Source organism: Vespa velutina, chromosome 1, assembly GCF_912470025.1.
Source record: "Vespa velutina chromosome 1, iVesVel2.1, whole genome shotgun sequence".
Classification (NCBI taxonomy): domain Eukaryota; kingdom Metazoa; phylum Arthropoda; class Insecta; order Hymenoptera; family Vespidae; genus Vespa; species Vespa velutina.
Window position 1 is genome coordinate 9406354 of NC_062188.1, and position 13160 is coordinate 9419513.

The 13160-nt window shown below is 29.8% G+C and overlaps 1 protein-coding gene and 1 non-coding gene across 13 annotated transcripts in view; both read right to left on the minus strand.

Annotated features, from left to right (window-relative positions):
• LOC124954893 (prolyl 4-hydroxylase subunit alpha-2) overlaps positions 1-13160 on the minus strand; it is a 183416-nt gene that overhangs the window by 90636 nt on the left and 79620 nt on the right. For 8 of the 12 annotated variants that reach the window (XM_047508541.1, XM_047508532.1, XM_047508523.1 and 5 more), the window contains one exon: positions 11203-11297. The exons of the other annotated variants lie outside the window; for them this stretch is intronic. In XM_047508541.1, the coding sequence (XP_047364497.1) occupies positions 11203-11297 (95 nt within the window). The remainder of the gene's footprint in view (positions 1-11202; positions 11298-13160) is intronic. 12 annotated transcript variants of the gene reach the window in all.
• Positions 1557-1743, minus strand: LOC124957576. Its single transcript, XR_007103670.1, has one exon. It is a non-coding gene; the product is annotated as a U2 spliceosomal RNA (small nuclear RNA).

Sequence of the window (13160 nt, forward strand, 5' to 3'; positions counted from 1 at the left end):
GAGAGAGAGAGAGAGAGAGAGAAAGAGAGAGAAAAATGATTAGAAGTAAATGTTTTATAAATTATAAATCGACAGACATTGTTAATTAATTCACGTTTTGTCTATTTTTATCTCTTTCTTCGTCTGCGTTTGTCTTTCTTTCTTTTCAGAATTTGTAACTTAATAGATGTTGTCTAAATATTTGTCGAAAATCAAAGAAAATGTAATAAAGACGACGTTAAACATGGGGAGGGTCATGATACGAGAGAAATTTTGACACTTGGTACGGATTCTCGGCAGATATATCTCAGAAGTTATGTTAATCACATACACGTTGTGTATGTGTGTATATAATACTATTGTCGAAGTTTGAGTATTCAGACGAATTGAAATGGATACGTCTGAAGGAAAATGTGATAAACAGACACGAGATTGTAGAATTGTACGATACAATTGGTGAATTAATTTTCTTGTGAGAATCGATTTGAAAGTGAAACGATCAAACATCTCCTTTTTATAAGACGCGATGACATCGTTGTTTCTTTAAAAAAAAAAAAAAAAAAGTAAATAAAGAAAAGAAAATACTACTTACAATAACAGGCAAACTAAAGCATGCATTGTTTAACGACTTTAATTAGTCCTACATATATAATTAATCAAATTTTACAATATCGACAATGTGATCCAACATTTGTTTATTTGTAAAAGCGTAAACGAACGCAAACAGAACGAGTGATTAAATCAACATGAATTCAAATTAAACGTTCTACGAATGATAAAACGACTGACAAATAGATACGACCCACGACCGCGACGTGAAATCGAGTTTGTTATAAATCATTGAATCGAGATTAAAATTTTCAACAATGTAAACGAATATAACATTGGGACACACACACACATACACACGCACATATATATATATATATGTATGCAATACAAATGTCACGAATCTATTTGTAGAGATTCCAGACACTGTCTTTGTTAATTCAAATATAATATTGGTAGTATATCTTATAGTAATATGGATTACTATTTATTTTGGAAAGATATTTAAAAAAATTTTTTTTTTCAATAAATAGTCAGTATTTATAATAAAATATCAGTATGTAATTATAAGTGGTCAGTAATTTAATAAAAATATTTACAAATATAATAATTTGTAATTTTTTTCAATTTGATGATCAGTATTTATAATAAACTCAGATACAATACAACACCCTAACACTTTATTATTTACGCTAACCACTTATATTATGTATTAATAATTTATTATAAATACTGACCAAATATATTCATATATATTGGGTCATTTGAATATTTTACGAATTGTTTACCCGTTTAATTAATAAAAATATTGACCAAAAATAAGTAATACGCATACTTTTTTATCAAGTAAAAATACTGATATATAGATTAATAGTTTATTAGTCATAAATCCAATAAAACTTTATTAATAAAAAATTTTGATTTATCAGGAACTTAAGAATTTTTTGAACAAATATTATTATTACTACTTCGACATTCTACTTATGGAAAATATTTTTAAAAACCTTAAATTGTTTTGTTCAATTGGATTTATATCAGTTGATGCAGACAACACTGCAATGCTTGTTCAACTCGAATCAGACATGAAGCAAGCTTTAGCATTTCACAAAGTTATAAAAATCAAGCTAATATTCGAACTACTCTATAAATACTTTATCAGATATTAAACTTATAAGAACATTTACTACACTCTTACATCTTAGCCATGAGCGATATTGCATATGCTTCGAATGCTTATTATCAATATATTTCGATCTAAAAATGATCGAGAATCGAGCGTCACATAGCGGAAGAATCGTTAAACTTTACTATCAGAAGAAGTTATTAGGGTAATAAAATTATATTCAAAACTAAATATAAATAGAACATAACTAAGTATAAATAAAATAGGACAAAAATTATTATATCTAAGTGCTTAACGAGAACAAAAATTTACAAATTTTCTGTGTAAATGAAATCAAAATAAAAAAACAAAGAAGAAAACGGTTAAATATTGATTCGTTTATAATTTCCTTAATTATGTTTATAGAATTCGATTTAAAGGGATTGAGTATTTGCTACATAACGAGTTGATACAAATTTGCCTGCTCTTCTTTTTCTGATCATTTTTATAATTTTTTCGCAATAACGATATGATAAATCGCATAACACTGTATCGTAATTTCATTCGTAAATGATAAGATGTTTTTTATCATGTTTTTTTTGTAAATTATATTCTTACGAAACGAACAAATGTATACGATTGTCCGTTGATACGAAAATATTAAATTGCAATGCAAATTTTTGTTATTATTAGAAACAATTAGACAAATTTTTATTATTCGACTAATTTCGGATTTTATCTAAAAGTATATGAAATATATGTAGTAACAATAATGTTATATTAATGTATAAACATATTACATAATATGAATAGTGGAAATATGAGAAAAACAAATATTCGCGTTCGATATTGCTTTTGTTTTTTATATATTTGAAAGTCAAACAAAAATTTAAAAGTAGAACGGCCTTTTGATTATTATTAAAGATTTCTTCCCACTTTATTATTGCTATAAAATTGTTATTGTTTTCGTTGGATATACAATTCTATTTAATATTCGAAAATATCGTCATTTTGTTGCTGAATATTGTAATCAATTTCAATGGATGTTAGTGATGTATAATTTGCTTCTTTATATAAATTTCAACTTCAACTATTTGATTAAACAATAAAATCAAACACATAAGTACACGTTTAAATTTTTTATACAAATGTAAATGATCTGAAAATATGAATTTTTTAATACGAAAGATAAAAAGAGGTTTAAAAGAATTTCATTATATATCACATAGTAATTTCGAAGAATAAACCGTCTCTTGCAGATTTTGTTATGTCGAGATCATAAGAGAACTTTCGCGTCCTTGTAAAGGAAAAAGAAAACAAAAATATGTGTAACAACGTAGGACGTAGGACGTTAAACGTCCTGTGGTTATTCAGAATAGCATGGTAGACAAATTTATTATAGGACGGCGTACATAGGTGGTGTGCATCGAAGTAACGAGCTTAAGCTCCGTTTTCACGTATGCTTCGGGAGAGTGGTCCGCCAAGGTGGTGTCGGTGAGCTAAGTGCGATTAACCGCCCTTATGCTCCTCTGCACTGCGGTCTAACGCTTCTCTCTCTCTCTCTCTCTCTCTCTCTCTCTCTCTCTCGTTTCTCTCGCTCTGCTTTCCTTGAGGTCGTAAGGTTATCCAGAGAGCTCGTACGGCACGTATGCAGACCAACGAAGCTGCCCCAAGGGAAACGTGACCTTCGACATGTCCTTGGCGTCACCACCTTGCAACACGTGTGCTTGATGGATAAAAGAATTAACGGCTGAGACTATCTCTTGCCAATTTTTTACACTCTTCCTTGTAATAAAAAGCTTTCCTTTTTTATTACGTATCCATCTATAATAATTAAAGTGATAACTGATATTTCTTATTATTCTTACAAGCAGAAGTTCATATAAATACTTGCATGCATTTGAATAGTTTAATTTTGGACATTTTATTTTTTATATTTGGCTTGAAAAAAGTATAAAAAAAATTAAGTTTTCTTTTCAATTCTTCTTTTTTTGTTTTCCATAGAAGTATAGATCCTCATTAAAATCATAAATCGTTATTAAGATCAGTATTTTTATCATAATGACACATAAATTCCAAAAATAAATTTTGTAAGTTTGATTATAGGGATGAAAATGCGTATTTCTTTGGAAAGGTTCTGATCGGATGATAGAGAAAAGCATACGGTCTACGGTTTTTATGGTATTTCCTATCGAAAGTGGCTGAGTTGTCGCAGGTGCGAGTTTGTTCATAGTAAAAAAGGAAAAGAGAGAAAAAGAATTCTCGGATGTCCGATGTGATAGAAAAAGAAGTAGAAGAAAAAAAAGAAAAAGAAGAGGAAGAAAAAGAAGAGGAAGAAAAAGAAAAGGAAGAAAAAGAGAAAGAGGTAACGAGAACGAGGGTCGAGAATCACGGTAAGGTCAAAGGTTATCTACGAGGGGACCTCAGTGAGTTCGTATACAGTCTATGCACCCTACGGAGAAGAGCAGTCTCAAGGGAACGTGACCTTCGATACCTTAGAGAAACTTTCGAGAAATCTTGAAGAAAGCACAAGGTGAGCAACCTCGATGAGAATATATATAGTGTATGTAATAATTATCGCTTAATTATTTCTCATAATTGATCTAATTATTCCGTAATTTGTATAAGTATTTGCTTAATACATATTAAATTGTATCTTTTTGATAAATTACTATAATATTTTCAAAATTTTTCTAACTATATATATATATATATATAAAATTTTTCTAACTATATATATATATATATATATATATATATATATATATATATATATATATTAGGTGGACCGGAAAGTAATGTCGTTTCTGCTCATGTCGATAATTGATTGTTAAAAATTGTTAAAAATTTATTCGTTTGAATTTAATTTAAGAAAGCGACATTACTTTCCGGTTCATCTAATATATATATATATATATATATATGTATATATATATATATATTAAAAATTATAAATATGTATTAAAAATTGTTTCACAGTTATGGATGCATCTTACAAATATATAAATAGCATAGAACGGTCGAAATCCTTGGAAATAACTCTCATAGGATTCAAGTATAACATGTTCGATAGAAGAAAAATCACAGACCAAAAGGAGAATCGAACTAACCGAAAGACCGAGAGTTTTAAAAAAACGATCAAGGTTGATCGATTTATCATAAGATCTAGAGGCCGTTTACGAATTTACAGAAATCAAGATGCATTTTTCAAGAGGCTGTCGTACGCCTTCCTACGATATTTCAAAACGTTTTTCATTGGCATCTTGACGACGTCCGGGACCGATGTGACGCTATATACGAAAATTGATTTAAATTTCCCGCCGGAGCTCTCTCTCTCTCTCTCTCTCTCTCTCCTCAAATATTTCTTTTCTTCGTTCAGTTACATTCGACTAGTTCATGAACACGATAAGTATTTTCAACTACCGTTTCATTTTACTATACCATTAAAAAAAGAAACTTATTAATTAATTACCATAGTAATGATTCGTTGTTAGCGTTGTTTATATATATTTCGTTCTTATATCATTCAATAAAACATAGTCGTGAAGAATAATGACGAGATATATGGAAATTTTGCTATGGATACATTTTCTTTTTTTTTTTTTTTTTTTTTTTAATCGAGATTACGTATTACGCTCAGCTATAGTAGATCATCCACGTCGTTCTTATAATACAAGGGAAGATTCCCAAGAGTTGGAAATTCTAATGTTAATGAAATTTCGTGAATATATATAGCACATCAAGTTATCCGAAGAACAATTTTTTTTCGTCAGAAATTTACTTTGAGAAGGAGAGGTGAGAAAGATGAAAGTTTTTAAGTTTTATGTATTTTTTTTTGTTTCTCTTGATAAAACTAGGTGCAAAGCATATATGATAGAATAAAAAAATAAAAAAAAAAAAAAATAAAAAGAAAGCTTTTTATCTAAAAATTACATCATCTTTAAAAATCTATTCAACTGATTGTGATATAAAAAAAGAAAAGTAAGAAAAATATCTTTAAAAAATATTTGCAGTTCTAATTAAGATATATGTAATATAATATATATATATATATATATATGCATATATACTTACATACATATGTGTATATGAGAATATATATACAAGTATATCATAAGTTAAGTCATGTCTACATATCGATTTTTCCTCGATAAGAGTATCGATCGAATCAATACGATTAGTATGCAAATTGTGTAAATTCGACGATAACGATGCAAAGAGCGCGGTCTCTCGGTAATGGCTAGTGCAGAGAGTTTCGGTATCATGTCTGATCATGCCTATGTAATATCTACATCGTACATGCATACACAGATTAGAACATTTAAATGCGCTATACCTAAATATCTAGGTTATTTATGGTACTTGGATTATAAAGTACGGTTCTATTATATGCATTAGAATAAGTGTAAGTATACAACAAATTATTAATTGAAATTCTATGTCTCAAAAAATCAAATTAAAACAAAATGATATATTGTAGTAAGCAGTTAAATTTTATTAATTTGTTCTTTTATGAGAAAATGAAGAAAAATAAATTATTTATTTTTAAAAAGAAACGTTGATGATCTTAAAACCTCAAAAATAAAAGTTGATTTTGAAATAATATAGATACTTAGGTGTCTCCATTTGAACATTGAATTTTTTAACATATACATGAATAATATTTGAAATTGCAAATGTCTTTTTGTTTTTATTTTTCATATATTTGTTATCTTTCATATATATTTTTCTTCAATAATCCGAAATTTCTTCATATATCATCTTATTTTTTATACGAAAAGTTTTTCTCCATCCTTTACAATTGGTTGCCTCAAAGAAAAAAAGAAAAAAAAACGAAAAGAAAAATTAATAAAATCAAAAAAATTCAGAAAACTTTGATAAGCTATTTCTCTACCGCTAATTGAATTTCCGCTGATAAAAAGTATCGTTTCTGACATAACTGGATATATATATATATATATATATATATATACCCACAAAGTTTCATTAAAATCAGAATTTCCTCTAGTCGAGAACGTTCGCTTGTTAGCCAAGCAATCCTTCCCTCCCATTCACCCCATTCTTAGTGCAACAAACTCGCAAGCCGAAAGAGTAATTGCAAGGAAGACCGAGGGCAATGCAAATTCTCCATGACAACAGTCGATTGATTGCCTTATCGCAATCTGTGAGACGGTCACGAAAGGTTTCGGGTAAACGAGTAGCAATTTAGGTCTTTCGCTATCTAGTTTCGGTTTAAATAGCGACTGCGAGACTCAACAAGTGGCCGTTTCGCAACGACTCTCGTTATTATTTTAATGAAAATAAGAAGAAAATTAATGCTCCACTGCGTTCATTATATCCTTTCGTATCTTCTCTTCTTTCTAATATTCAAAGATTAAAAAAAGAAGATTAAAAAAATTAAAAAAGAAAAAGAAAAAAGAAGAAAAAAGTAAAAAAAAAAAAAAAAAAAAAAATAAATCTTTCAACAAATATTTCGAAACACATTCGAAAACGCGTAAAATCACCGTTTCTTGATATAAAGGAAACGTTTCATAGATCGTTTCACCCTATACTGTCTTATTTCGTAGAAATAAATAAGCGATACCGGGTGTCCACGATATACGCTGGTTTCTTTCCATCGTGAACATAGTCGTGGATTTCCTTCGAGAAAGCCATTTCTCAAATATTGAAAACTACCGATTCAGAAAGGGTGGAATCCACTGTGCAAGAGAAAAGCACTTCTTTTATTGAACCGAGAAGAGAGAGAGAGAGATGGAAAAGAAAAAGAGAAAGGGGAGAACGTGGTCCAGTAGTTCGATCGAGTCTCAGTAGGAAAGAATTTTTGCCTTTTCTTTACGCGTGCAGTCATGTGCATATACATGCTAACTTACATACACATAAGCGCGCACGCGCGCGCGTGTGTATGTGTTTAGAAAAGAGACGTCGAAAAGTTTCTATCGTGGCTCAAGAATGCAGACACGTCTTAGGTGCAAAAAGAAATCGAAATCCCCGTCCGCAAGGTTCTATTCGATAAGGGAAAAGCACTGTTGCTTTCTTCACACGATCAGCATGCTCACGCCATGGACGTCTACTATATAGATGTACATATAAATAGTATATACTATATAAAGACGGCAAACATAAAGTCTAGGTTTCGAGACCGAGTGAGCGTGCCGAGGATTGAAAATCCGATTTTAGCTTTTCCAGAAAATGTATCGTATCAGTCGATTGACTCTCTATTTATTTTGATGGATCTATTTAAATCATCCTATATGATACTATGGACAATAAGTTCTTACGATGATACTTTTGTAATGGAGTTTTTGAACAAACGTCTTATCTCAAAAGTTATTTTCTTGTATTAATTAATACAATTTATTTCTATGTAATACGTTTTATAAAATTTTATGTAACATTCGGAACATAACTTAATACCTTTATTCTTATAGATGTTTATTACATTCGATACATTTTATATATTTCTCAGATTTTTTTATTTATCTTGAAATTATATACTTTTTTCCGTTTAAAATATTTTCATTTCATTTTTATTCTTTTTTTTTTTTTGCTTATGAAACTATTCATCACGTTGTAACTGTTCTTTTTTAAATTCATAATTCTCTTTCTACGTTTACATTTTATGAGTAATAGACAACGTACCATTTCTCTTCGTTTATTAACTCGTTACTAAAACCAACAAATTTTAATTCATTTTATTCTCCTCCTTATGTACGTGTATTTTTGTATACATACATACATACATACATACATACATACATACATACATACATACATACATACATACATACATACATACATATATACATACATATATATACATACATACATATAGATACATACATACATACATACATACATACGTACATACATACACACACAGCAATTGTTTTTTGTGATTTGTTCAACTGAACTAAATGCATATATACATATATATACATACATACATACATACATACATACATATACATACATACATATATATATATATACATACATACATACATACATACATATACACACACCAATTGTTTTTTGTGATTTGTTCAACTGAACTAAATATTCATTTAAACTTTTGCATCCATGTACTATTCAGTTTGTGAAAATTAATAACGAGATTGACATGTGAACACGAATTATCTTTCACGAGTTTATTTTTTGTATAAAAAAAAATTAACACAGACAAATCGACAAGCGAACAGAGAAATAGAGAGAGAGAGAGAGAGAGAGAGAGAGAGAGAGAGAGAGAGAGAGAGAGAGAGAGAGAGAGAGAGAGAGAGAGAGAGAGAGAGAGAGAGAAATATTGAACAGATTCCGTCGCAGCTAAGCGAATCAAAATTATCCGAGAGAGTTTCGTGACAACTAATACACTTGGAAACATAATACAAGGGCCGAGATTAAGCAAACGCGTTTCGTTCATAATCCCGAAGAGTATTTGCATCCTGACGGTAGACCGTTTTGGTTTGGCGAACACCTGCGGTGAACCGTCTGTGAATGGCAACGGAAGCGAATCGAGATGAGAGTCTCGAGACAGGGAGTTGGTGAAGTGAAAGGGGAGTATGGAGGGGTGAGGAGTAGGATATAGCAGGTGGAAGGATGAGAAGTTTTGTCGAGCGAATCCCAGATCGAGAGGTTGTCCTGGAGCGTGCATCGCTTTCGGAATGCATTAGTGTCACTTAAGCCACCGGGGACGCGTCTGCGATACCAACCCTCCTTCTTCTCTTCGTCTCACCCTCTCCTTTCATTCTCCACCCGTCGATGGAACGAACAATCTCTCGCCCCCACGAGCCTCCCAAAGCTTTCTACGAGCTTCTACATTTAAATATATATCTGCAGAAAGGATACGAACAATGGAGCAGACTTGTCTCACTTCGTTTCGAGATATTTATAACAGAAATGCTTTCCTATGAGATATCTGAATTGTACAATCACATTCTTTTCTTGTATATATATATATATATATACATACATACATACATATGTGTGTGTGGTGTATGTATATGTATATAAAAGAGTAATACCGCGTGAGATGACATTACTAGTGAGACGACACGATCTTATACTTTCTAGTCATATAATCAGATTTTCAGATATTTTAAGATATTGATAGGACTGACAATTATAAACAAAACATATAAACTATCTATTTGTTCTTAATTAAGAAATCAGATAAGTTATTCGTAATATAGATTTTCAATACTATCAAAAATTTCTTGAAAAATTCTTTAAACCATAACTTTTCTACAATTAACTACAAAATAATGATTTTTTCTGAATACAGTGCATTAATATAATACTTAATGTTTATAATCGTGCGATGAGATATTATTGTAACGTTATTGAAATAACAAGCGAGTCGTTACTCTTTGACTCCCGGAATAGATGGTTCGATTTTTTCGAGGATATTTAATCCATCGTAAAATTATACATTGTTATGTTTTTACGATGTAAATTTGGCTGCTTACGGAGATATAATGGATTTTTATTATTTTTTATTTGTATTAATCGTTTCTAATTACGAAGGTTTATTATGCGTTTTCTTAAATGAAGAACAACAAATAGAACAACGTGTGGCCTCATATAAATGAAGAAGATAGAAAAGAAAATAAAGAACCATAATATGTCCCACTTGGTTCTTTGCAAGCAATTGATAAAAAGATTCTTGTAATAAACACACCAGAGGCGTATTGCTAAATGCAATTAATCAAATCCTTGGAATTAGAAAACTTAAGAGATATTTTAAACGACAAAAGTAACGAAGCCTACTAAAAATTCACTCAAATGTAAACGTCTCCTTTACGAAAGATATATTTTCGGATGAAAATTGTTCAGATTTTGTAATCTAACAGTTTGAAAAATGTTTTGAGTAAAAAAATAATGCTAAATGCGTCGGGTTTAGAGACGACTGAATTCGATGTGTGAGATGTGATAAATGGTTTCACGAAGAACATTTAAAATTTTTTAATTTATGTGATCTCAATAGAGAAGTATTATGCGAACAGAAAAAATCATTTTTCTTCTAGTTATGTTCAAAACCTTCTTTTTTATTTGAATTGATTCCCTGAATCCATGAGTCATTTCATTCGAGCAGTATCGGTAAGATGGACTTTTGCATGGGAAATAATTTCTTCTTTCTATTTTTTTTTCTTTTTCTTTTATAAAAATGTATAATTATATTTTAGTCCTGTCCTGATATCATAATTTTTGAAGTATCTACTTTTACGAACATATTTTTCTTTGAAATATCGATTAAATTTATAATGTACTGAAGATTTAAGAAAAGAAGTAGGTTACCCTCTTAGAATTACTCTATATATACAAAATGTTTCATATTTCTGTCTTTGATTTTTAAGAATGTTAAGAATGGTATTAATGTCCCTGTTTTTTTTTTTTTTTGGAATTCAAAATTCTCGATGATTTTCTCATAGTCTCCTAAATGAAATGATTTAAATTATTTATCGTTACAGATTTATTTCGTTGAATCTTGATACTTAATGTTAGACAACTGGAGTATGACGATAAAAGAAAAAAAAAAAAAAAAAAAACACACTCCCATGTTGGAACGTTCTACGTACTTGTTCACTTTAGATGAGATATTTCTTGAATTTCGTACTTCATGTCCTTTCCCTTCATTTTTCATTTCACTCGAGGATCGCTGGAATGCTTCACACTAGCAAGAAATTGAATAAAATCGGAATGAGAGAATGAAACAAGGTAAGAGAAAGAGATATATATATATATATACGAATATGCATATATATATATATATATATACACATACATATATATATATACATAAATACATATATATATATACACATATATACATACATACAGAGAAAGAGAGAAAGTGCATAAGCTCTATTCGTCTGGCTTTGTTTGTATATACATATACTCGATGCTATGCAGAATCGGCTTTCCTACCAGAAGGGGAAGTTTAAGGAGCGAATACCAGACCGAACGCGTGCATAACTTTCAGTGTGTATTAACGTCGCATAAGCCGCAAGGGAACGCGTCTGGAATACCTACAAGGCGTACATGATATTGTTCCTCTCGAAAATACGTCACCGATACATCTCAGTTCCTCAGGATCATAAACATGCCATCTTTGATAACGGGGAATAAAATAATTTTTTGAAAAATTGTGGTTTTTCGTATCATCATTTATCCGCCATTTTTTATCATCCATTCATTCATGTTTGTAAAATATGAATATTAACGAAATTTTATACGATAAATTTTTATAAAGATATTATATTACATTTTACTATTTTACTATTTTTTTTTTTTTTGTTATACATCTTATAACGTACATAATATTATAGTCTTCAATGTAATCCGAAATTATTTAACAATGTATTCGTTCAATTTGAAATATTTCTGTTTTCTTTTTTACTTGAATAAATTTTCTTCGACAGAGAGACAATTTTTCTTTTAACACAGAATAAAGAAACGAATAAATATCTTTCTTGCAAAACCTTAATTGTTCATTTGCCGGTACTTTCTTAATATGAATATACAAGAAATTTTCTTCTTTTGTCAACGTTCTTACGCTTTTTAAGGTACAATCCATCGTAGTAATAAGAGAAAAGAGAAAAGAGAAAAGAGAAAAAAGAAAAAAGAAAAAAGAAAAAAGAAAAGAAAAGAAAAGAAAAGTGAAGTACGTACTCCTTGAAGAGAGTAAAGAAAGAAAGGAAAAAAGTAGTAGGTAAAGAGAAGGAAGATGGGCAAGTTCCTGAAGCTTTTGTAGACGCGTCGTTGCGAAACGACTTGCAAGTTCGCGTTGCGTGGTTCGCGAATTCACGATAGAGGACGTCGCATGAAAGAAAAGTCTTCCTTGCGATGGAGACGGATAATGTCGCTTGGCTGTAACTTTTCTCGCCAAGTGAATAGATGTGAAAGAGAAAAGAAATAAAACGGTACAACCTTGAAATGTGAGACTAAATTTCAAAACTTGTCGCTCGGTTTATTGCAAATCCCTTTCCAAATATATATATATATATATATATATATATATATATATATATATATATATATCAATCGTCCTTTTGTTTTGAACATTGAAATCTTTTATATATAACTATTTGGTAAAAGAGTACGAACGAATGAATTAAATGGAATGATCAGGATTAATTACTTTGTATATATAAAGAGTGTCTCTGAGTTTTAAACGAACCAGTATTCTTATATGAGTAAAAATAAGAAGAAAAATATTATATAATTGTAAATCGATTAGACGCTTTATAAAAAAAAAGTTTCATAATAAAAATATGAAACCTAAGAGAAATAGCGAATTAATTGTTAATAATAAATTCGAATTGTTAATAAGTCCGATTGTGTTGAGGATTAATTTAAAAGGATTAATTGTCCATTCATTGAACTCAAGGAAAACAATAACGAAATTCAGAGAGTGATAAATTCAATCTTCCTAGATAGGACATCAAACTTGTTTTCGAAAGATAGGAGGGAAAGAGAATATAGCATTTCGAAATGGAAATATTGCAGAATCATGGGTTTAATTTTAATAAAGTCA